This window comes from Pezoporus flaviventris, unplaced genomic scaffold, assembly GCF_033815535.1.
Source record: "Pezoporus flaviventris isolate CSIRO_AGI_PZ_B2104156 unplaced genomic scaffold, CSIRO_AGI_Pfla_v1 ptg000040l, whole genome shotgun sequence".
NCBI lineage: Eukaryota > Metazoa > Chordata > Aves > Psittaciformes > Psittacidae > Pezoporus > Pezoporus flaviventris.
In genome coordinates this window covers 10342159-10363518 of record NW_026892588.1, presented here as the reverse complement: position 1 = coordinate 10363518, position 21360 = coordinate 10342159, and the positions used below count along the sequence as shown (strand labels likewise).

Genomic DNA, 21360 nt, shown 5'->3' with positions numbered 1-21360 from the left:
CCACATTTTTTAATCACTTCTCCAGTTTCATTAATTCCTCCCTGCAATAGCTTCCCATTTATGCATGCCTTTTTATAGGAATATGTTGTTTTATGGGAATAACATAAATTACAGGACTTTTCTTTCCAGATGGCACTAATATTGAGGCTTCGTTGTCAGGTCTCTCATTTCTTTTGCAGGCTCCTAACCTGGGAGAGGAAAGGTGACTGTAGCTCAGTTGGCTTTAAATGTGTCCCTTAGAACAGCTAATTATGCATACTTATTTTTACTTGCAGTATTTCTCACTGCTGACAATTCTACTAGAGTCAATTATTGTTACGGAAGACTTCATTTTGGCATGTTCTCTAAAACAAATAGATCTGCTTTTTTCACATGGCCTCTGCTAATGATTCTGCAAATGATTTCTAGAGGAAAAAAAACAGCAGAGAAACACATTTTTCATTTTTCTAGTTGTATTACCCTACTCCTGACTATCTGTATTCAGGCTGACTTCCTGTTTGTTCATCCTCTCCTTGATAATTGTACAGCCCATTGTCTGATTTCAACCACATGTTAGAGATGGAGGTTTTAAGATAATGAAATTCCAACAGGTTTTGCACAAACAGATGGGGAGCTTGGAAAGAGATAAATGAAGTGCCCTCACACACCCCTGGCTAAGGGAAAGCATGTGGCCAGAGTCCATGTAGTTTCAGGTGTCAGAGACTTCCCTCAAGGAGGAACACCTTAGTTAGCAGCTTCCCCAGACACAAGGGTGCTGTCTATGTGCACGTTCTGCTTTACGTGTCTCCTCTGTGCTTCCTGCCAGCTGGCCATGATGACTGTAAATCTGGAAAGACTGTTGTTCACTTGCTGCATTAACTGCCTTTTTAGCAGCAAGGAAATAGGCTGTCATGTCTCTTCTGTAGTAGTGCTTTCTTTCCTGATGGAGTTCCAGAGCTTTTCTTTATGGTGGAACCAGGCCATCTTCCTTCAGGAAGATAAAAATCTGCAAAGGTACTCTTTTGAGCTTCCCCAGCCTTATCAGTGCATGTTGCTTTTGTTGTAGTGGCATGCCTTCTCCTAAAACTGCACAGACTTCTGTCTTTGTGAGGAACCTGAAAATCAGGGCACCTCTGGAAAGAGTAGATGTGCTGGGAAAATCACCCGGAAACTCCTTAAAAAAGAATGTATACCAGCCTCAGGCTTAACGAAGGAAAGACGTTAATGACTTTAAGCTGAAAGAGAGATTTAGATTATATATTAGGAAGAAATTCTTCCCTGTGAGGGTGGTGAGGTGCTGGCTCAGGTTGCCCAGAGAAGCTGTGGCTGCCCCTTCCCTGGTAGTGTTCAAGGTCAGGTTGGACAGGGCTTGAAGCAAGCAAGCTGCTCTAGTGGAGGGTGTCCCTGCCCATGGTGGGGGGGTTGGAACTGGATGAGCTTTAAGGTCCCTTCCAGCCCAAACCATTCTGTGATAATGCATTTTGTCTTGTCATTCTAGTGCCTTTAGTGTAATTTTTTTCCCTTTTAGTTCCTGGAGTGTTGATAAAGGTGATACAAGGTTAAAGGAAGTCATCATATAGTCTTATGTACTCCTACCCATCATATCTTGCAGGGCACACTCAGTCAGAAAACCCCCAACAACTGGCAACTGTGTGAATGACCTTTTTTGTTGTAAGAAGCCTCTCTTTGGTCACAGAATTTGGTAACAATTTCATTTGAAGACTGTAGGGTGGTGGTACAAGTGTCTGTGAGTTTGTTTGAATAGCTTTTGGGCAGACAGTTGACTATACGGGTAGCTTTCTCTCAAGCTATTGCACATCTATGAGTTTGCAGCCATCTCAAGCTCTCTGCTTTCATTTTTAAGCAGACCTAAACCTCTCATCATGGCTCACTTATTATGCTGTCTTGTGAGCTGAGGAAGCTCTGATGTTTCTGATCTGAAAGGGTCCAAGCCTTGTTCCAGGGATAGTCCTATTGCCTGTGGAGCAGCAACTTGGTCACCCAAATGTACATCCTAGATTTATCCTACTCCAAAGGCAGCCTCTTATTGGGTGTAGGGTTCATCTTCCAGGTGGTGGCTCTTTAGCTGCCGCAGGAGCAGCAAGGCAGGGCCAGGGTCTGGAATCACTATGGCTGTCCTGTTGTAAATGGACTCCCTTTCAAAATAGGGCTCATAGTTATGGCCCTGGCTGAAATTACAACTCACCTGTTCTCATGGTATTGCATATGCCAAAAGGTTTGGGGCTTTTTGAGTGTCTTTTTGTCCTTTGGTCACAATTCTTGACTCCTAACTCTTGGTGATGGTCCTGTCAAATTGTAGTTCCTCTTCACCTGCCTTTGCGGGGAGGACTTCTCAAAGTTCCAGATCCAGGGAGATCCTGGTTAGAAGCCTGAAGATCTGATGGTGAAAGGTTTCAGTATGATCCTTTTCCTTTCCGTTGCCCACCCCACTGCTAAGGGTTAGGACATTCAGAAGAGGAATGTACGCCTACAGGTTTGGAAGAGTGGATCAAAGATTTCATGGAGTTTTAGAACTTGACAGTAAAATGTCCCACTAGCTACCCTAACCGTGCAAATATTTACCTAGGCTTTCTCCTGTTAGAGAATCATTTGCTGTTTCACCTCACCTATTTACTAATCTAGGTAGAAAGCTTTTACAGTGGAGTCCCTCTTGTACCTTCAGGTGTGTGTCAGATAAGTTTCTAAACAGCCTTATTGATGCATGATTATGGAATTAGCCTTTGAGTCACTTTCATCGCTTTTCTAATTTTCTGCTTTTGTTAGTGGAATACGCAACAGTAAGTGTTAGGCATTTACTTTGATTTTTTTCTTTGCTTCCCTTTGTGTCTGTTACTGGTCACCATCAGAGACAGGACACTGGGATGAATGGGACTTTGCTGTGATGCAGCAGAACTTTTCCAATCAGAGGTGCTATTAGGATTTTTGCCCAGGATTCAGCATCAAGTTACCAAGGACTACAAATAGCAAACGTATGCTACTTTTTAATATTGGCACAATATTGTTATTCTCAGTCTTCTGCAATTTTAGTAGTTTTCAGGGGTATTAAAATTGAAGGTCACGGGGGTTGGAGAACTTGTTAAATGATTATTTTAGGACTGGGCTGAAATTACTATGATGTGCCAACTTGAAACTTATGTCTAGCAGATGCTGTATAACATTCCTTGGAGTTGCTAATTGGCTTGAAAGCACTTAATTATCTTCTTTTTCAAAAGTGGCAAACAGATACTTTTTAGCTACTTGTAGCTTTCCTTTTTGCACCCCTTACTGCCACTTTTGCCTACTATGTCTCTCAGTGGTCTAGTTACTTAGTTACTCATGTATTCTTTCTGAAATCCTGCTCCCTGTGAACGGTTCACTGGCACTTGTGTGGTCCCTCATGAAGTTTGGGGTTTCTTTAATATCCTTGCTGTACTCTGTACTTTTTTTCCCATTTTCACATTGATACTGAGCTAAACTTATCCACAGGATTGTGTTTGGGTGTCTGATACCTACAGTTCCCTGCATCTACTAGTGGTTTTGTCTAAATGAGGAGGAGGAAAATAATTACTCTTTGTGATACTGATCCACTTAGTTGCCACTGAACGCACTATGTAATGTGTACTGTTAAAATATGTAATCAGTTGCAACCATCCTGTTTTCTATTGCTAATATTATTTGGCTACCGACATGATCTTTTGACAGCCACCAATTTTAGGCCAATGATTGTATTTCCTTTTCCATCACAAGTTAAAGTATTTGGCTTGCTTTACATTCAGGACCTTTGTGTTTGGAGATTTTAACCTGAGCTGTTGAGACACAGATGAAATTGAGTGTTGGTATGTTGAACCAAGTCACCATGGAGAATTAAAATCTGAGTTGTATGTGCAAGCTCTTTTCTCCTGCTGGAGTCTTCCTGGAGTTTTGTTCCCACTTATTTCCCCAGCTGGGTGATTGGTTTTTTGTTTTTTTGTTTTTTTTTTTTTTTTTAAATGTCACTGCAATTAACTGTTGGAATCCTCCAAAAATAATTTTCATTTCTATTTTTATTCTGACTTTTCTTGTTCTATAGCAATATTTCTCTTTTTGTTCCACTTCTTGCATGTGGTACTGTGCTCCCCCTTCTAGTTCCTGAACTTACCCCTTTTTGCTTTAGGGTAAGAGAGTACATTAACATTTTTGTTTCTGTTCCGAAAATGCCAGGGAAATCTGGAGACTGTTGTTCTTGTGCCACCGTGGTGATGGCAGTTAAAAGCAGTGTTGGGCTCTGAAGGGAAAGGAAAGCAGGGAATCAGAGCAGGTCTAAGTACCCTGGTGCAACTGGGGTTTGAAATAGTGACGCGAAATGATGCCTTTGAAGAGGAGATGTCTCACCATACCTGCGCGTCTGCTTCTCCTTTTGTATAGTAGTGCTCAGTCTGCAGTTGTATTGCCTGGATGGAAATCTTATGCCTAGTGTTTTGTGACTTTTAGTTCTTAAACAGTGGATATTTCTTCAACTAAAGCTAACTTGTGCTTTCTTTGGCTTCCAAAGTAGGTAACAAGAAATTTGCATTAATTTTAATTTTATCTGGCCAGCTTTATAAAGCCCAATTAAAAAATCCAAGTCCAAAATCAAAGCTCAATTTATTGTGGCTGCTGTCGAATTTAGAGCACACTGATGCATTTCCATCATTGCAACTTTTTTGTGGGTGATAGTATTGAATAATACACTATGGTACAACTAATAGATGAAGATGTGCAAAGAAGCACATGTAGAAGTTCAACAGCTCCCAGGCAGCATCTTTTGACATAACATAACTGGAGAAGAACTGCATGCAGAACTACTGCTCTGTCCCCTTTCCTTGTTTCATGTCAAATATGCATTAAAAATATAAACTACTGCCTTAATATATGTAAACCCCACATATCTTCTCATACACATGCATTTTTAGCTAGGCATTGTCTCTGTAGGGGTGGCTGTATTGGCCTCCAGGAAGGCTTTTGCATCCTGCCCTCCTTCTCCCTTCACACAAACTGGAATAACTGGTGCTGGCTCACATGATATCACTCGTGTAGCACAAAATCCTTGGTTTCTAAACCCAGATCTGCAGTGTTGTTACATCCAGTCCTGGTTTATTTTGGGATGTTACCCAGTTTTCATAAGGAAAGGAGGGATTCTCTCAGACACTCTCCTGAGATGTGCTCCACCAGAGTAGCTTTTTGGGACATCCTATTTTGGTATAACTGCTTCCTACTTGCTAGCAAAAGAGGTGGTGAAAGTATATAGAAATTCTGGCTCAATAATTGTTTAGATTGAGTTTTAAAGGCCAAATTGGTGAATTCTGGTAAACCCTGGGGTGGTGTAATTGCATATCTTACAGCCTACGTTCTTCTTTAAACCTTAACCTTAATTCCTAGTTATGCTCATCCCTCCAGTCCTTCCCTCATATTTCAAAGCTACAGAAATAAGGCAGAACTCATGCGCTTACCCTGTCCAGGTCCAAGTTAATCATAGCTGTTCTTGTGCATTCACCACAACATTGCCATCTATTTGAGTGTCCCAAAATGACACCCTGCCTCCTTACATCTGCTGTGCAGTTTTAAGTATGTCCATTGGTATGGAATTGAAAATGAAATGAAAATGGCTGGTAGGCTGCTCTGTGGTTATGTTGTGCCCATCATTTATTACGTAGCTGTAAGCGTGAAACTGTACGTGCTCCAGTTCTTGTTTCTGAATGTGTGCAATGTTGTGAGCTTGTCTGCCCACTGTTGGGAACGTTTGAGGAGAGCTGAATGCGTGATTTTGTTAGCGCTCCTATTTTTATTTTGTTGGTGCTTTTGCATCACTAATCAAACACAAGCCTCCTATTGTTCTCCCTGCAGCTTCCTCCGGTACATGCTTATATTTAGTTATTTTAATAATAACACCCAGGGTTTGTAATCCTGCAAGCAGCCAGGGAGATGATAAACTCCTTTGCTGATTACTAAATACATTTGATTCATATAACAGATGGCTGTTATTTGATAGGCTGTTGTTATCCAAGCCGTACGGAGGGGCAGAGATTCACTGGAGCAATGACTTGAAGGCATTAGAGGATGTCCTCACCCGCTCCTCTCTGTGGAATGGCAGCAGCGATGCCATTTTACCCAACAGCTTCACTTGGGTCATGAACAACTTGTTTCCAGTGTCCTCTCCTGCACATCGCAGCCCTTCCTGCTCGTGGGGGAGCACCACGGCCTGGCCCCTTGGGGCGGCTCAGCGCTGGGCTCTGGATAGTGGGTACCCAGCTCTGTGGTGGCAGAAGGCTGCCGGCGGTGCCCACGCCGATTGGCTGCCCCCCTGCTCCCTGCTCCTGCTCACCGAATCTGGGAACAGCCCGATTTACATCCATTCATGAATCCTGACGTCAGCACGCTTCGGTGCTTCTTTGCAGCAGGCTGCAGGGTTGTGTGGGTGGAATTTCCTTTTATTTTGCAACACTTCCTTTCCTTTTTTTTTTTCCTTTTTTCTTTTTTTTTTTTTTTGCCTTCCATCTTTTTTAAAACAAGAAAATGGAGCATCACATTGGGAATCTTCATCCTTGTGAGTACCTAGATGAAAATGTCTTTTTCTCATTAAGCATGTGGGTTTGTGTGTGTGTGTTTAATGGTCAGCTTTACCCTTTCACCATTTATATCAGAAGGACAGATGGATGTTGCATTTGTGATGTGAAAGGGCTGGGGAAAAAATGATGCTGAAAGAAGGGAGCAGGAAACATAAACCTGGATTTATCCATCAGTGCACATAGATCTGATAGCTGGCCTGTCCTTTTGCGTGTCGGTGTGCTAGACATTTTTCAGTTGCAATTTTGCACGTTATCTTCTTGTGCCCCCCTTTTAAAGGGGAAGGGAATGGCAATGGAGAATGGATATATATGGAATATACAGGGAATGACATAAGAATTGCTGAAGATAATATCAAGAAGCAGAACTGTATTTTTTGCCTTCTAGGCAATCATAATTTTTTCCCCTTGTGGTCTAATCAAACAATTCCTCTGTTGTATTACAGTAATCAATAACTGAATTTTGTTTTTGAGATGAAGAAGAGATGTGGTTTTCTTCCTATCAGCCGGGTAGGAATTTGTTCCATTATTATTATTGAAAATAGGAGTTTGAGCTGTCTCTTTTGTGCTGAACACATGATTTTTAGCCCTCATTTTCCTAATAGATGAGGAAGCTAGGAGTAAAGGATACTGTTCACTGGGGCAAGATTTGTCATATTCTTGCTTAGCTTAATGGGGCATGATGTCATGTTTTTTTCCCATGAAATGAGTGCAGATGCTCTTTTTTTTGTTTTGGGGGGGTGGTTTAAATACTGCAATAGCTTCATCACAGCAAGCCACATGTCTCTCATGTAAATGAAAAACTGGGTATTTTAAGTTGATCTGGAGAAAGATGACATCAGGCCTATGTGTTTGGATATACCCATTTTTACTAATAGTCTGTTCAACAGAAGAATCTGGAGGAATATATTTAGATTGATAGTTTTGAAGGAGAAATTATGGGAATATTTGAAATAAAAAACAAATGGCTGAAGTAAAGTGCAAAGACTCTGCCAGTCTGACTTCCCAGTGTGGGCAGTTGTCACAGTGTGTGGGGGTGGGGGTGTGTAGCCACAGACATCCCGGGATGGCCTAGAATGTGGAGGTGAAAGTTGCCAGTGCTTTGAAAGTTTTTGTTACTATCCTTTTTGTTGTGTCCCCAAGTGTATGAGGGTTTTTGTTTGCAGAGAGAGAGGCAACCCTTTGAACCTTTGTTTGTGTAGTAGACCTCAGCTGTGAAACACAAATAAATCCTGATTTTGATGTGGTAGTGGTTTTTGTTTGTTTGTTTTGCTTTACCACCAGTTTTGTTTCCTGTATTTTGGTCCGCCAGTCTGATTCTTTGATCTGGAATGGTTCTGTCATTCAGATTTGTCTTTGTCCCTTGCTGCCTGATAGTTTAATTTATAGCTGGCATTCGTTTTGACCCCTGTGCCTGGAATTAGGAAATAACTTCTAGCACAGAATATATGGTAGAGACTCTTAAACTTCTCAGCTGTATGTGAACTTGTGTTTAAGAATGTTTGGGTTTGGGTTTTTTTGGTTGCATTTTTAACCTTCCTCTTTTGTTTCCTATTGTAAAGATTTGGTAAGTGGCTTATCTCCAGTGGATCAGAAAATTGACTAGTGATTTATTGGACAATCTCTTCCTAAGTAAGCTGTTTCACAATTAGTAGTTATTAGAAAATGGTTCTGCTCTAAGCAGTGGCAGGGTGAGAAAGGTTTTACAGTTATTTCCTGTGTTCTCATGACTTTATTAACAACAAATGTGAGATGGTGACTGATTGGACTGGAGTTGTCCATATCTGGTACCCATTCCAGGCTTTCTGCAGTCTTGATGTGTGGATTTGATTTCAAATAGCAGGACTTCTCAAGATGGTAGTTTTAAAATAAAGCTTCTATATATCAAACTAAAGAAGTTTGACACTGATCATATGAGCAGGTTAAAATCAGTGCAGGTTCCTCTTCAGCAGTGGTCCTTGGGGCCGGGGTAGGCAGGGAAAGGTGGCCACACCTTGATGTGCATAAAGCATTGTAGCCAAGCTCTCACCTGATGTCCTGTGTTTGGAGGAAAACAGCAGCAGCAGATTTAGTGCCTTACAGCTGCCAGTGAGTTTCTCAGCCGTTACTGAATCAAAATGTGTCACCTGAGGCAAATATTACCTCTGCAACCTCAGAGAGGGCTGAAGCTCTTGGACAGCTGGCACTTCAGCAAGCTGTGGCCAGCTTCTTGTTTGGTGGTTTGTTTGGGGATTTCTTTATCCCTCCTTGGCAAATATGTCCTGTGCAGGGGCTCAGGCTGCTGAGTTTGTGACATTACAGCAAATCACTCTCCTCTCCTGGGGAGAAGGAAGTAAATATTTCACCTAAAACACAATCCACTTTGGATTGAGTTTTGAATGATAAATTGGCAGCTGCGTCAGGAATACCAAGGTGGGCTGGGAACAGAAACTCTGTGTGTACTTACTCCCACCCCTGTAAATACTCAACAAGCATTTTGACCTCTGTTCTCTTTCTCTGTTTGCTGCTTCAACTGAAAAGTTGGTCCTTGGAGTGGGTTCAAAAGCATTAGCAACAGTTGGGTGTAGGCCAGAGTGAAGAATAGCTTTCTGGTGTGAAGCACATGGGTTTTATAATCCTCCTGTGACCCCGTAATTGTTCTGTTTCTTCTTGCTAACTCAGTGTGAGAGGTGCTGTAAGGGAAGGAAGGAGAAAGTCTTGATGGGGTGTGGGTGGGAAGCTGGGCTTCAGCATAGTGGAATGGAGGTCTCTCTGCATTGGACATTTTATTAACTCCTAGCATGTTTGTCCGTTCCTGTCCCCAACCCCTTACTCTGATATCTCAGGAGGGCACCAGAACCAGGGATGCAGCTGTAGACATGTGACTTTCCTGCTGAAACACAGAAAATAAAACCTCACCATCCTTATCTGTCTGAGGAGATTCTCAAATGTTGGGTTATCAACTGTAGCTAAATGTGGTGTATTTAGGGGTGAGCCAAGAGCCAAGGGGCTGAGTGCTGCTTTGGAAGAAGGTTTCTGCAGGGTGTTGGGTGGCACATGTGATGTCAGGCCTCTGGAGGCTCCTCAATGGTTTCTCAGCCCATGACCATGTTTTGTGTGTGCTGTCTTGATCGTGTTACCATCATGTAAAGCTCTAGTGGCCTAAGAAGAGGATCATGCCTCTCAGATGTTGCTCTAACCCCTTAACGCTGTGTCAGTAATACAGGCTTAATAGAGGCTCCTGAGCAAGTCATTGTGCTTGCTTCTCTATCAAGGAGTAATCCTCTTTGCTCATGTATGGAGCTTGCTAAATGCAACTTAATACTACTGTCATTTCTCATCTGAGAGATCTGCCAGCTGGATTTCAACTGTCCCCTTTGCATCAGGTGCACACACTCTCTCGTATAGTTTTGATAGAGGCCAAAGCAGTGCATGTACCCCAGTAATTTTTGTACTTTTATGAACAGTTATTTATTACTTTAGTACTAGGTATGAAGCATGTAAGTTGTTAGTGCTGAGAAGTTTATGTGTGTAGCTGTGTGTGCTTTGCAAGTACTGAATAATTCATATCTACTACAAAAACAAGCATGTGAGTGAGTTTACCTGAGACCAGGCGGATGCCTCACATGAATTAAAGTGAGAGCTTGATTCATTCACTGGATTCCTGAAAATAGCACTTTGATATTGATCTTCATCCTCAAAGGTCTTTCAGACATTAATTAATCTTAATGCTATTCCTTGGAGGAAAATATGATGTTTCAGTTCTGAAAGTGGGGAAAATTACAAGGTACTGTTCATTAGTAGTACTGGAGCATTTTAATGGCTTCATGTGGCAATGTCAATGAGGCTGTGAAGTGTCTGTGAACTTAACTTTGAGATTTTCCTGGGATTTGTAGTTTTAAAATATTTGAATTTAAATCCCTTAACCTGTTATTGTTATTTAGTAAAATAATGTGGCTTTTGAATGAAGTAAGAAAAAAGTGCAGAATTCTGAAGGATGAAGAGAAGAAAAAAGCAGAGCAGAGCCTGAAGTCTGTGACTGGACTTTAAATGTTGTTTCATACTATGAAGACAGCTGGAAAGATGAAAGAGGAGAATGTAACTTAAGGTCATTTCTAAATTTTGAGCAGATTCCAATCGTAATTCAGTAGTATGAAAAGCTAATCAGAGTTTAGTCTGTCTTTTACGCAAGCTAAATGTTTTACTATAGTATTGATGAGGCTGTGATGGAGGGTATCTATGGACAATTAGACTTCAGGACATTGTATATGAAACTCCCTGTGCTTTATGTATGGTCATAGCTCAAGGCATGCAAACAACCAGGGTGAGGGAAAACAGAAGTAGCAAATGAGTGTACAGAGTTAAACTGACTTTTGTGAAGAGAAATTCTTGTAACAATGCAGTGTAAGATGGTCCTTAGTTTTTTACCCTCCGCCTCCCAAAGGCATGTAACTGATGGATTGTCCTTCAAAAACCAAGGACCTAAAGTCAGGAACACAGAGAAGGCCCGCTGTGCCCCAGAAACGTGGAGCACCAAAATCCTGCAGTGAATAGAAGAATCATTATGCAACATCACTTATTTCCTATGGCATCAGATTATGCAATTTCTGAGCAGAAGAATGCAAAGCCCTGGAAGAACACAGTAGCATTTTAGCAGATCCAAAAATATCTTCTGCATGATAGAGGAAGCATTTATGTATGTAGGGCTGAAAATACGCAGTTACGTAAGGTGCTTAGTTCCCAAACTGCACCTTGCATAGATGGCTAGCAGGTGGAATGGGAATCCAGCTTGCTTCCATTGAAATCAGCTGAAGAGGTCTCCTGAAACATGAGGGGGGGGGTTGGTTCTTTGTCTGTGTTGTTTGCAGAGGTGATTTTGTTTTTCCCCCCTGCTCTGTTTGTTCCTTGTGCTGAAAATAGAAGTAGGTGCTTGATTTCTTTTTCCGATTCAAGCACCACTTCTCCACCCCCTACAAATTTGTGTGTTGAAGGATTTCCTAGTTAAATATTTGCCTAGTGTTTGTGGAGGTAGAAATCCATTCCTATGCTCAGAGCCAGTGCAGATGCACACATTTCATGTGGGGGATAACAGTCAACACAATTCGGTTAAGGTAAATCTATTAAATTCCTTTGGAGGAGTCAAGAGCATGTAAGAAAAGGGGACCCGGTTGATACAATCTGTTGGGATTTTGGCAAGAATACTTACCGGAGGCTCTTACAGAAACTAAGCAGGTATAAATCAACTTTGAAACATTTTTCTCTAAAAGGAACTGTCATATGGCTCTGCTTTGATGGCACTATTTATACTTTATCCACCTTTTCATCCCTTGACTCGATATTGTAGGAATATTCTGAAGCAGGAGCATTTAGGCTGTGAGACTACAGTAGTAAGGTGTTGAGGATAATAAACATGTAAGAGAATGGCAGAGAGTATTGGAAAGCTCTTGTGAGCTTGTATGATAAAACATCAGTCAGATTTATTGTTGATTAAATACAATTTAATCTTACCACCCTATATGTAGAAACTGGTCTCTGACCCAGCTTTTACTGCTCAGGAGAGAGGTTTTAAGGTTGTAAAAGATCCATAGAAGTTAGCTCAGTATGCTTAAACACCAAGCAGCATTAGAGGAATAGTTAGGAAAGCAACAAAGAACAAAAATGATCGTTATGCCTTTGTACGTTCCTGTGGTGTGCCCACATTGGGGATTCTCTCTGTGGTCTTGTATCCCCTTACAGTGATGTAAGTTACAGTTGGGGGAGTAGGAGAAATGGAAAATATGTAGAGAGGTGATTAAAGATACAGAGCAGCTTTCATATGGTGAATGAGAAGGTAGAGTGGGGATTTTTAAACTTGAGAAAAGATGTTGGAGTGGAGAATGAGAGTTCATAAAATCACAGCTGGCACTGAGAAGATAAGTAAGGGTTCAGGTGTCATTGAAACAATGACCAACTGGTGGTTTGAAGAAAGGAACTGGATGAGAGGTACAAAGAGGAGAATAGTTGGTATTACCTTATGCATCATACAGTTAGGCTACAGAACTCCTTGCCACAGCACAGTGGTTGCCAAAGTGTTCTGGTTAAAAAAATTCTGTGACACATTTGCACAGGAACAATATTCTGTGGGCTAAAGAATGTAAAAATACCCCTGTGTGCTGCTGATGGAGAAGTCAGTGAGCTGCAGATCATGGATGGCACTGCACTAGTGAGGTTTTGCTGCATGCAGATCCTTTCCTTAGGTTTTGGAGACAGGAAATAGGGATAGATGAACCTGTCATTGTGGTGTGGTATGGTTTCTTCTTATTCTGTAGTCTAGGTGCCACTTATTTCTGCTCTAACAGGCTTAGTTGGAATAGGTAAGGTGCATATCAAGCCTCCAGCTGGCTTTGGCTTTGTGCAGAGAGCTTGAATTCAGCCATTCTGAATATTTCTTGGCTGGTAGACTGTACTATTTTTGTCATTGTCAGAAAGGGTTCAGATCAGAAAGCTAGACATAATTCTCTTTCTCACTGACACAGAGACAGACAAAAGTATGTTACAATTGTAAAATAACTTTTTGCCAAAAATTGTATCTCCCTAACTTAGGCTATATTAAATAAAGGCTAATTTACATCAGTAGACACATGAATTCAAGCTTCTGTTGTGATAATATGGACATAGCTACATACAGCAGTTACATGTCTGTGCTCTCGTGTGCTTAATGCCCATGGTCATGTTAAAATATTCTGTTTACATTTTAGAGTGATCCTGATAGCTGTGGACCCTAAGCATTTGCTACTACATAGCTCAGGTGATGATTTTGATATCTGTGAAAGTTACTCACCTTATGTTGAAGTGGCATCCAAATAATTACTGGAGAAAGGAATTTGAAGTACATATTCCAGCTAGCATTCTGCAGGAGGACAGAGTAACGTAGTATTTATTTGACAACAAGAAAGAGCAAGGTAAAGCACAAAAAAGCCAGTGTTATAACGCTGGAGGATTCCCAGGTAAATCTGCTGTTTTCTTGTAGAGTGGGTTAGGGTATGTGTGCAGATGTGTTCAGAGCTGTGTAGTGACAGAAAATCTCAAGTGGGTCCGGTGAAGCATTTTTAACTGTTTTGCAATAGTTTAATTATGCTTGGACAATGTCATAATTATAATATTTAAAAATGATGCTGTATTGTGGCTGAGCATTCATGCAGGGGAGAGGTGGGATCTATGTCGTGATATGGAAGAAACATGCTTCCTTGAAGGAGCAATGCATCTTGAGATCAAGAGGTTGGTTGTTTTAAAAAACCCCAAGCTATTCCCCTTCCTGGAGAAGGGAAAGAAAAAAATCCCAATCAGAAACCTAAACCAAAATCTCTGAAAACAAAGAGGCTGCATTTTGATGATGTGTAACTTATTCTCTAGTAGTAAATCTGCTATTATGGTTTGTGTTCAACACAACCATGCAAAACACATATTCCAAGTACTGTAAAACCATAAAAGTGCAGCATAAGAGGAGTATGAGATCCACAAGTGCAGCACTTTCCTCACCAGGAGACCAGAAAAAGAGAGTTTATTGGAATCCTTTGTAATAAAATCATGTGATTTCAAAACACAAAGGTCAGAAGAGACAGCAAACGGTGGTACTTGCCAGCTCAGCAACTCTGAGTGCTTTCCTGTGCTGACATTGTACAGTGTGGAAGGTCAAGAGATGGAAGAGGACTGGGTGTCAACCTGTTGTAAAAATTCCTTGTAGATATGGAGAAATAATCACAAAGGGCAGGATAACAGAGCTGCAGGATCTGTGTAGCAAGATAAATACACTTTATAAGCATGCTGTTTGTATTTTTGTTAGATTCTAGAACAGTTTGAAGTATTGTCCTAAGCCAGGAGTATTGCAGTAGTCTTGAGATGATACACACGTAAATTGCACTTTTACCAGTGCAGAAAGGTGTTTGTTGTTACCTTGCTGTACCTAATGGAGCCAGAAGGAAATCACACTGAGTACCAGGAAAAATCCAGGGAACTTCAGAGCTCAAATGCAAATAGTGATATGGACAGGAATTTATTCTGTCCTTGATATTTGCCATTTATCAGCTGGTTAGTTTCTGCCAGCTGCTGTTTTTCAGCCCTTAATCGTGGATCACACAGTTGCTTTTATTTCCTTTATATATTGGAAGTGCAAGCATAGAATATGCTTGACTGGGTAATATAGAAACTAATGCTTCAAAGAAAATAATATTACTAGACATTAGTGCTATTAGGAAACTGAGCGGCAACCGCTTTGTACTTATGCAACCTTTACAGCATACAGTCTGTTGGCATGCTGTGTCTGGAATTGTGATTTGTTGCTCTATTTTTAGCACAGCTCTTTAAAGGATAAACTTCCATTGTGGCCCATGCCACATGTCTTCAAACCTGACCATTGCTTTGACACACTCATAAATAGCGGGCTTTGGTTTCTCTGTGTGTGTGAGAACACTTACTGGCAGACACAGTATCAAGCAAAATGCATTGTGAGAACTTACTCACCTGCTCTGGTGCTGTTTTGGGTAAGCTGTCACTTTCCTAATAGTTTTGAACTGCAGTTCAGGCTGTCTGATGTATTGAGGTACAGTCTCAGCTCTTACTGGAAGAGGTGCACTTTGTGCTCCTTTTGTCTGGGTACGGTGGGAGTTTGCCTGGAAGAATGCTTTGCCCTGGAAATGGAATAATTTACAAGAAGTTGTGGCCATGCAAAATTACACCGAGCCTCTAATTTCCTTATAAATTTGTTAGCTTCAGAGTGCATGAACTCATCAAAATAGTTCAGAGTCTGCCTTGAAGTCTGCTTTTGCAGCAGCACATTGTGAAATCTGAGTTTCTTCAATAAGCACACAATATTCCTCCACACACAGTGCTCAGCTTTTGACTTGAAGACTGCTACAGCAGAAACAGTGCAAAGATAGAACACTGCTTCACTACAGTCTTCACTGTAAAAGTTAAGGAAGCACATACAGGTCATAAACATTCCAGCTGAGAAACAGTCTATTTATAGAGAAACTTTAAACTTTCAAGAAAACGTTTTCTTTGCATCAAATGAAACTAAGATTTATTTTATTGGGAGGAGTTCAACATGAACACAATCAGCCATATCTTTGGTACTCTCACCAAAAGAGTAGGGGAGGCATGACGGTAAAGCTTGATACATGTTCTTCATCCCTTGCTTGAAGAGATGGCAAGGTCAAAGACAACCTTATTTGTCTGTGTTAGATCAGACTTTGCTAAGACAAGAGGCTGCACATTGTAGACTTTACTGTAATGGAAGATAATTAAAAAAATTAAATTTCCTCAATAAGTCAGCATCCATGCATTGTGGCAGAAGCTGCCTTCTACCCTCCCCCCCAACATATCTGAACCGCTTCAAGTTGTCTTGATATGAAGTTATTTTCAAATGAAGGCTGCTGTCTCATGCTCTCAAAACCTCTGAAAACTCAGGCTGCTGATGCAAGTACCTCAGTAAGGCTGTACCATGACAATTTGGAAATAATTGTGTAACTTTTGCATGCCTCCTCTTCTCATGAAGCACACACAGTGGCACATAATGCGGCAGGGCACTGTGCTTAAAGACTTTTTATTTGGAACATCCAAGATTTCCTAAACCTGATCTTTTTATTGAAATTGAAGAGAGGGATCTCTGTACACTTGTGAGCCCTGGACTGAGCCCCAGTCATGGGGGGAAAGTAGTTTTCTCTAGGGCAAATGATATCAGAGTAGAAGTGAACTTGAGGGTCAGGGTGGTCTAGTAGCTATTAGCAGCAGAATATATATATGTTGTGGTGCTTCAGGAGCAGGATGGAAGAGAGGGGCTTAACTTTCCAGGCAATACTGAGAAATGCATGGGGAGAGGAGGAGACACACATGCTGCTGATAATCCATTTAGAAACTAGGAAAATATGGAATATGTACAGGAGAAGCTGTTCTTTCCCTGTTAAATCTACACAAACATTCCCAAGTCTGAAAACTACATAGAAAGCTAAAAGCCAAATCCTAGACAGTTAGTGTACTCTGAGAGTCATGTAACAACAAAACAATTTTATCCTTTAAGTCTGATTTAGTCCTTAATGCAATTACCATCTGTTTAAATTTGAGATACTTCATGACACCATTACCTCAAATTCTTGTTTCGCCTCTTACTCTAAGCTTTCTTGCAGGGAAAACTGACTGCTGTTTTATTTATGTTGCTTAACAAGATGGTATGCAAAGCAGATTTCTCTGTAGGAACACTGGTCTCATTATTTTTGTTCAAAGAATCTCCTGTCTCAGACTTTTGGAAATGAGCAGGGACAGTGCTCACAAATGCTGGATTAGAGTTGGTTTGATATCTCTTTAGGTCTTAAATTCTGTTCAGATCTGAAACTTCTTGCTGTTCTTTCTATCAACAACAAAATCTGTGATCATGTAATTGCTACTACAAGTAACCATACCCACACTAGTGTAGTCACCCTACAGCTTCCTGTGCTGGGAATAGATTACTGTAGTGCTGGTTACAGGTCGGCCAGGAGTAACCAACTCTTGAACTTTCCGTGCTAGTCTAACTCAGCTCCTTTACTAGTATGGACTGTGCTGCAGTTTTTGTCTCACTTGCTGTTTTGTTTCCCTTCAAAGAACAAAGTTTACAGGCTAAACAATGTTCTAATAAAGCTTTATGCATATCCGGTGTGATCAGGCAGAAATATGGGAACATAAGAGGCTCCTGGCTATTCCCATTTGCTGCTTCTGCTGTCAGAGAGGGACTGAAGCCCAGGGCGTAAGCTTCTCATACACCTGGCTGAGGGATTTATCTCTCATCTCTGTAGTGACCTCATCTTGAGAAGTTATGGGGCTGAGCTGTTCCCTTTCAATTGGCTGTGGGCTGTCTGGCCACCTCTTTCTTCCTTTCAGTGGCTGTTTGCAGATCCTGGGACTTTGCACCAGTGTAACTGAGCTTGCTTTTTAACAAAGTAGTTTCTGTTAATGCTAGGTTTTTTCCTCCCTTTCAACCTCATATGGAATTCTAAATTGAACTGTGTTTTGTGCTACAGGCTGAAGGTGCTTGATTACTCCTGGTGCAAAACTAGAGACTTATTTCAGAAGTGGCTGTACCCCAGGAATGTGCTTTGGCTGTGGGCAGCTTTTGCAGTGTGACCCCTGGCACTGTAGAAATTTGGTGCTATGCTGGATAGTGGAAAAAGGATCTTTCAGTGGAGCATGTAGCAAGAGATGGGGAAACTTTTTAAATGGGACACCAGCTCTGATATGCAACCTACCAGGAATTTCATGCATGAAGAAAGCAGAGAGCAATGTGAGGAGATGCTCTTCAGGCTTGTTGAAGGAGGGAGATCAGAGAAGATTGTTCCCGTAAGCTCTCCGAGTCTTAGTTGTTCAGGAGAGTGACATTTACATGGTCAGAGAGTGTAACTTACCTTGCTACTTTGAACTTGAAAGGATTAAAATAAAGGACCAGTATGGTTATAACTAGGTCGTGCTCTGAAGGGACAGCTCCAAACCATCTCTTGGTGGACTCAAGGTACTTTTGTCACTGTGCTTTGGTTTTCTAATGCCTTGTCTCAAGGGTTTGAAGAGGAATCCTGAACTTGTGGACTGTGCCAGACCCAGAAACAGTGACTGGACTCAACCATACCTGAGCGGGGAAACATCTGGGGCTCAGCTTGAGTCTGATAAATGCTGTAACCATGGTTAACCATGAAGAAATAGGTCTTTATTGCAAACACATTTTCATGGTTTTGACCTTTAGGCCTTTGTTTAAAACTTGTGGTGTTTTTTTACAAAGTAATTCATGTTGTGAGTTACCAAGACTATAGTCTGAGTGGAGTTTCTGTTGGAATAATTTATTTGCTTCTTTCAGGGCAGTAATTACTAACTATCAGCAGTCGTCTGGAATGTCTGGTTAATTATCAGCTCGCCTCGGTGAAAGTGCACTTAGTGAGAATACTTACCTGAAAATGTGAAAGTTGCTCTTCGTCCTCTCGTTTCAGGTACTGGCTCCATGTGTCACATCTGAATTATGTTGTACTCATTCTCTAAGTACCAGCTCAGACCATCTCCTTGATGCACACTCACTGCATCATGGCCAGTACTCAGGAGCGCCTGAGCTTGTCTTCCTCTCCAAACTCGATCAGTAAAGCTTTCTGTGAAGACAAAGACTTTAGTAGGTTACATGATGAACATGCACCTGCTGGAAACCACCCATCCCCGGAGCTCATAGAGGATGTGCGTGAGAAGGGCTTGCTGCAGGCAGACCTCATTGAAAATGTGAGCAGCCCGGTCACTGCAGCAGTGCTGACCAGCATCAGCGAGGACTCTAGGGACCAATTTGAGAACAGTGTGCTGCAGCTGCGAGAGCAGGATGAGTCTGAAACAGCCATTCCTCAGGGCAACAGGAACACTATGGATGGAGAGAGCAACAGTGGAGCGGATGATGTTAAAGTCCAGTTCAACAGATCAGGCAGTGGGAGCGGTGGGTTTCTTGAGGGACTTTTTGGTTGTCTGCGGCCTGTGTGGAACATCATAGGCAAGGCATACTCCACAGACTACAAACTGCAACAGCAAGGTAAGTAGGGAAGCAAACCTTTATTGCTTTAGGGGGAATGTGTGAAGGTGAGAAGAGCAACCCATGGCTTTTCCTAAACTTCTCATGTGACCACTTTTTGTCTTGTGTAGCCCTAATATGGGTTTGCAAAGAGAACTCCTGCACTGTATAGCCAAAGGCTATCATTTGTAGCAAAGAAAGCTTGTGATGAACTCAGAAACAATTGCCTGTTCTGAACCATGCCTTGGACCATTGTAACAAGGTCTGAATCTGAACCGAGTATTTGTGTAAGTGAGGATCAGAAATACTTGTGTTGAAGACAGGGATTGTACCAGCTACTTCATATCTTCTTTTTTTTCATGCCAGATGAAAAACATTGATGAAGGCATTTGTATTCCTGTATGGATGTGTGAAGGCTATCTCCAGCTGATCACTGAATAGCAGTACTATTTCTCTGTGGGCATATTACATGAACTTTTGTTCAGGAGTAATTTTATTCTTTAAAATATCATTTGGTGCTTATTATGCCAGAAATATGTCCTTTAACATTTATATATTTTTCACTTAGATGTATACATGTATAAGTTTAGTTTGGGAATAAGTGCTGTCCCAGTCAGTGGCATACATATATCTTTAGGGGTTACTGAAAGCTAAAGAGCAGAGTATGCTTTGCCTTTGGTGTCTAATTTCTCCCCTAGCACAAGGGGGAGGGAAGTGGCAGATGGGGAGAGAACAAGCTGTCATAAGAATTAAGGAGCCAAAATGGTTGAGGCTTATAAATGGGAACAGCCTGGCCACCATTGTAATCCATGGGGTAGAATTCTCCTGTATTGCCGTGATCATGACTCGGTATTAACCAAATAGTTTCCTGGATAGGCAAATCGTAAGATACGTGATTAGAAAACCCATCTGAGTGATTCATATCTAAGCCCCAGAGTAGGGGAACAGTTCCTAATATGAAGGAACAGTTCCTAATACGAAGGAACAGAGCTGTAAAATGACATGTTGGGGCTTTTTACAAGGGCCTGTAGGGACAGAACAAGGGGGAATGGCTTTAACTTGACAGAGGGGAGGGTGAGATTAGACCTTAGGCAGAAGCTTTTCCCTATGAGGGTGCTGAGGCGCTGGCACAGGGTGCCCAGAGAAGCTGTGGCTGCCCCATCCCTGGCAGTTTTTAAGGCCAGGTTGCACAGGGCTTTGAATAGCCTGGTCTAGTGGAAGGTGTCCCTGCCTGTGGCAGGGGGCTGGAACTGAATAATCTTTAAGGTGTCTTTGAGTCCAAACCATTCTATGATTCTGTGTGCTCAGCAAGAGTTGACTTGATTTTGACATCCTTTGGCAAAGTTGGTTCAAAGTTTTGTCTGCATGTTGTAAAATCAGCATGTCACGCATGGTTGAGTCTATAAATAAAACAAGTGACTGAAAACTCCTTGGGGAATTAGCACTTACTGGGGGGATTGCACAGTATGTGGAGTCAGATGTGGTGAGTTTTGGAAGAGACTGCATCTGGCTGGGGAGTCTCCCTTGTGAAGGAAAAGAAACTTCAGAGCCGTTGGATAGCATTCAAAGGAGGTGTGGTGTCAATATGCCTGTGTTATACTGCTTTGGTTTGGATGCTCATGGTTTTAAGTGAAGCTAAAACTTTCCTTGAATAGTTTACAGATACAGAGTTACATTGACTGCTTCCAGCAGCTCTGTGACTGTTCCATACAGGCACTATCTCACCTGGTCAGAGTGTTCCCTGCTGCCTGCTGTGGAGTGCTTGCCTGTGCCTGTGGGCTTAGATGGGTAGCTTCAGGAAAGCTACCTGTGAGATGAAAAGCTTGTATTTCATGTATAATTGGGACAGCAGGTGCATGGGAGATCACAGTTTAATATGTGCTTTGAATGGCTCACATGGGACACTTTCTTTTGTGTGAAAGTAACTAATAAAAAAGATTGACATGCTAACTAATGAAACGGAGCAGCTGAGAGCGTTGTTGTGTTTGGAGGGTACATGCAGAGCTCCAATTTGTGCACACATAAGTATCTTGCTGTTCTCAGTGTCGTCACATGTTCAGAGCCATAGACTCATGGATGCTTTGAGTTTGCTGTCGGCATTGCAAGGTTTGTGTTTGTGCACGTGCTATGCACTTGGAGGAAACAGGCTGAGGAAATGTCTCTGGCTCTTTCAGCAGTAAATGGAGGCTTGTGGTAGCCTTTCATTCCCATGGGAGTTTATTTACAGCTTTGGGCTGGTGCCACTGATCTGTGCAGGTGATTTTTCTTTTTTTTTTTTTTCCC

At 41.7% G+C, this 21360-nt stretch overlaps 1 protein-coding gene across 6 annotated transcripts in view; it reads left to right on the top strand.

The window, feature by feature from the left end:
• MAP3K13 (mitogen-activated protein kinase kinase kinase 13) overlaps window positions 1-21360 on the top strand; it is a 78768-nt gene that overhangs the window by 34325 nt on the left and 23083 nt on the right. For 4 of the 6 annotated variants that reach the window (XM_061465245.1, XM_061465244.1, XM_061465249.1 and 1 more), the window contains one exon: window positions 18524-19098. In XM_061465245.1, coding sequence (XP_061321229.1) covers window positions 18597-19098 — 502 coding nt within the window. In that variant the 5' untranslated portion in view covers window positions 18524-18596. Of the gene's footprint in view, window positions 1-6074; window positions 6542-11610; window positions 11772-18523; window positions 19099-21360 lie in introns of those variants that run through there. The other 2 variants (XM_061465247.1, XM_061465248.1) reach the window with 2 other exon arrangements.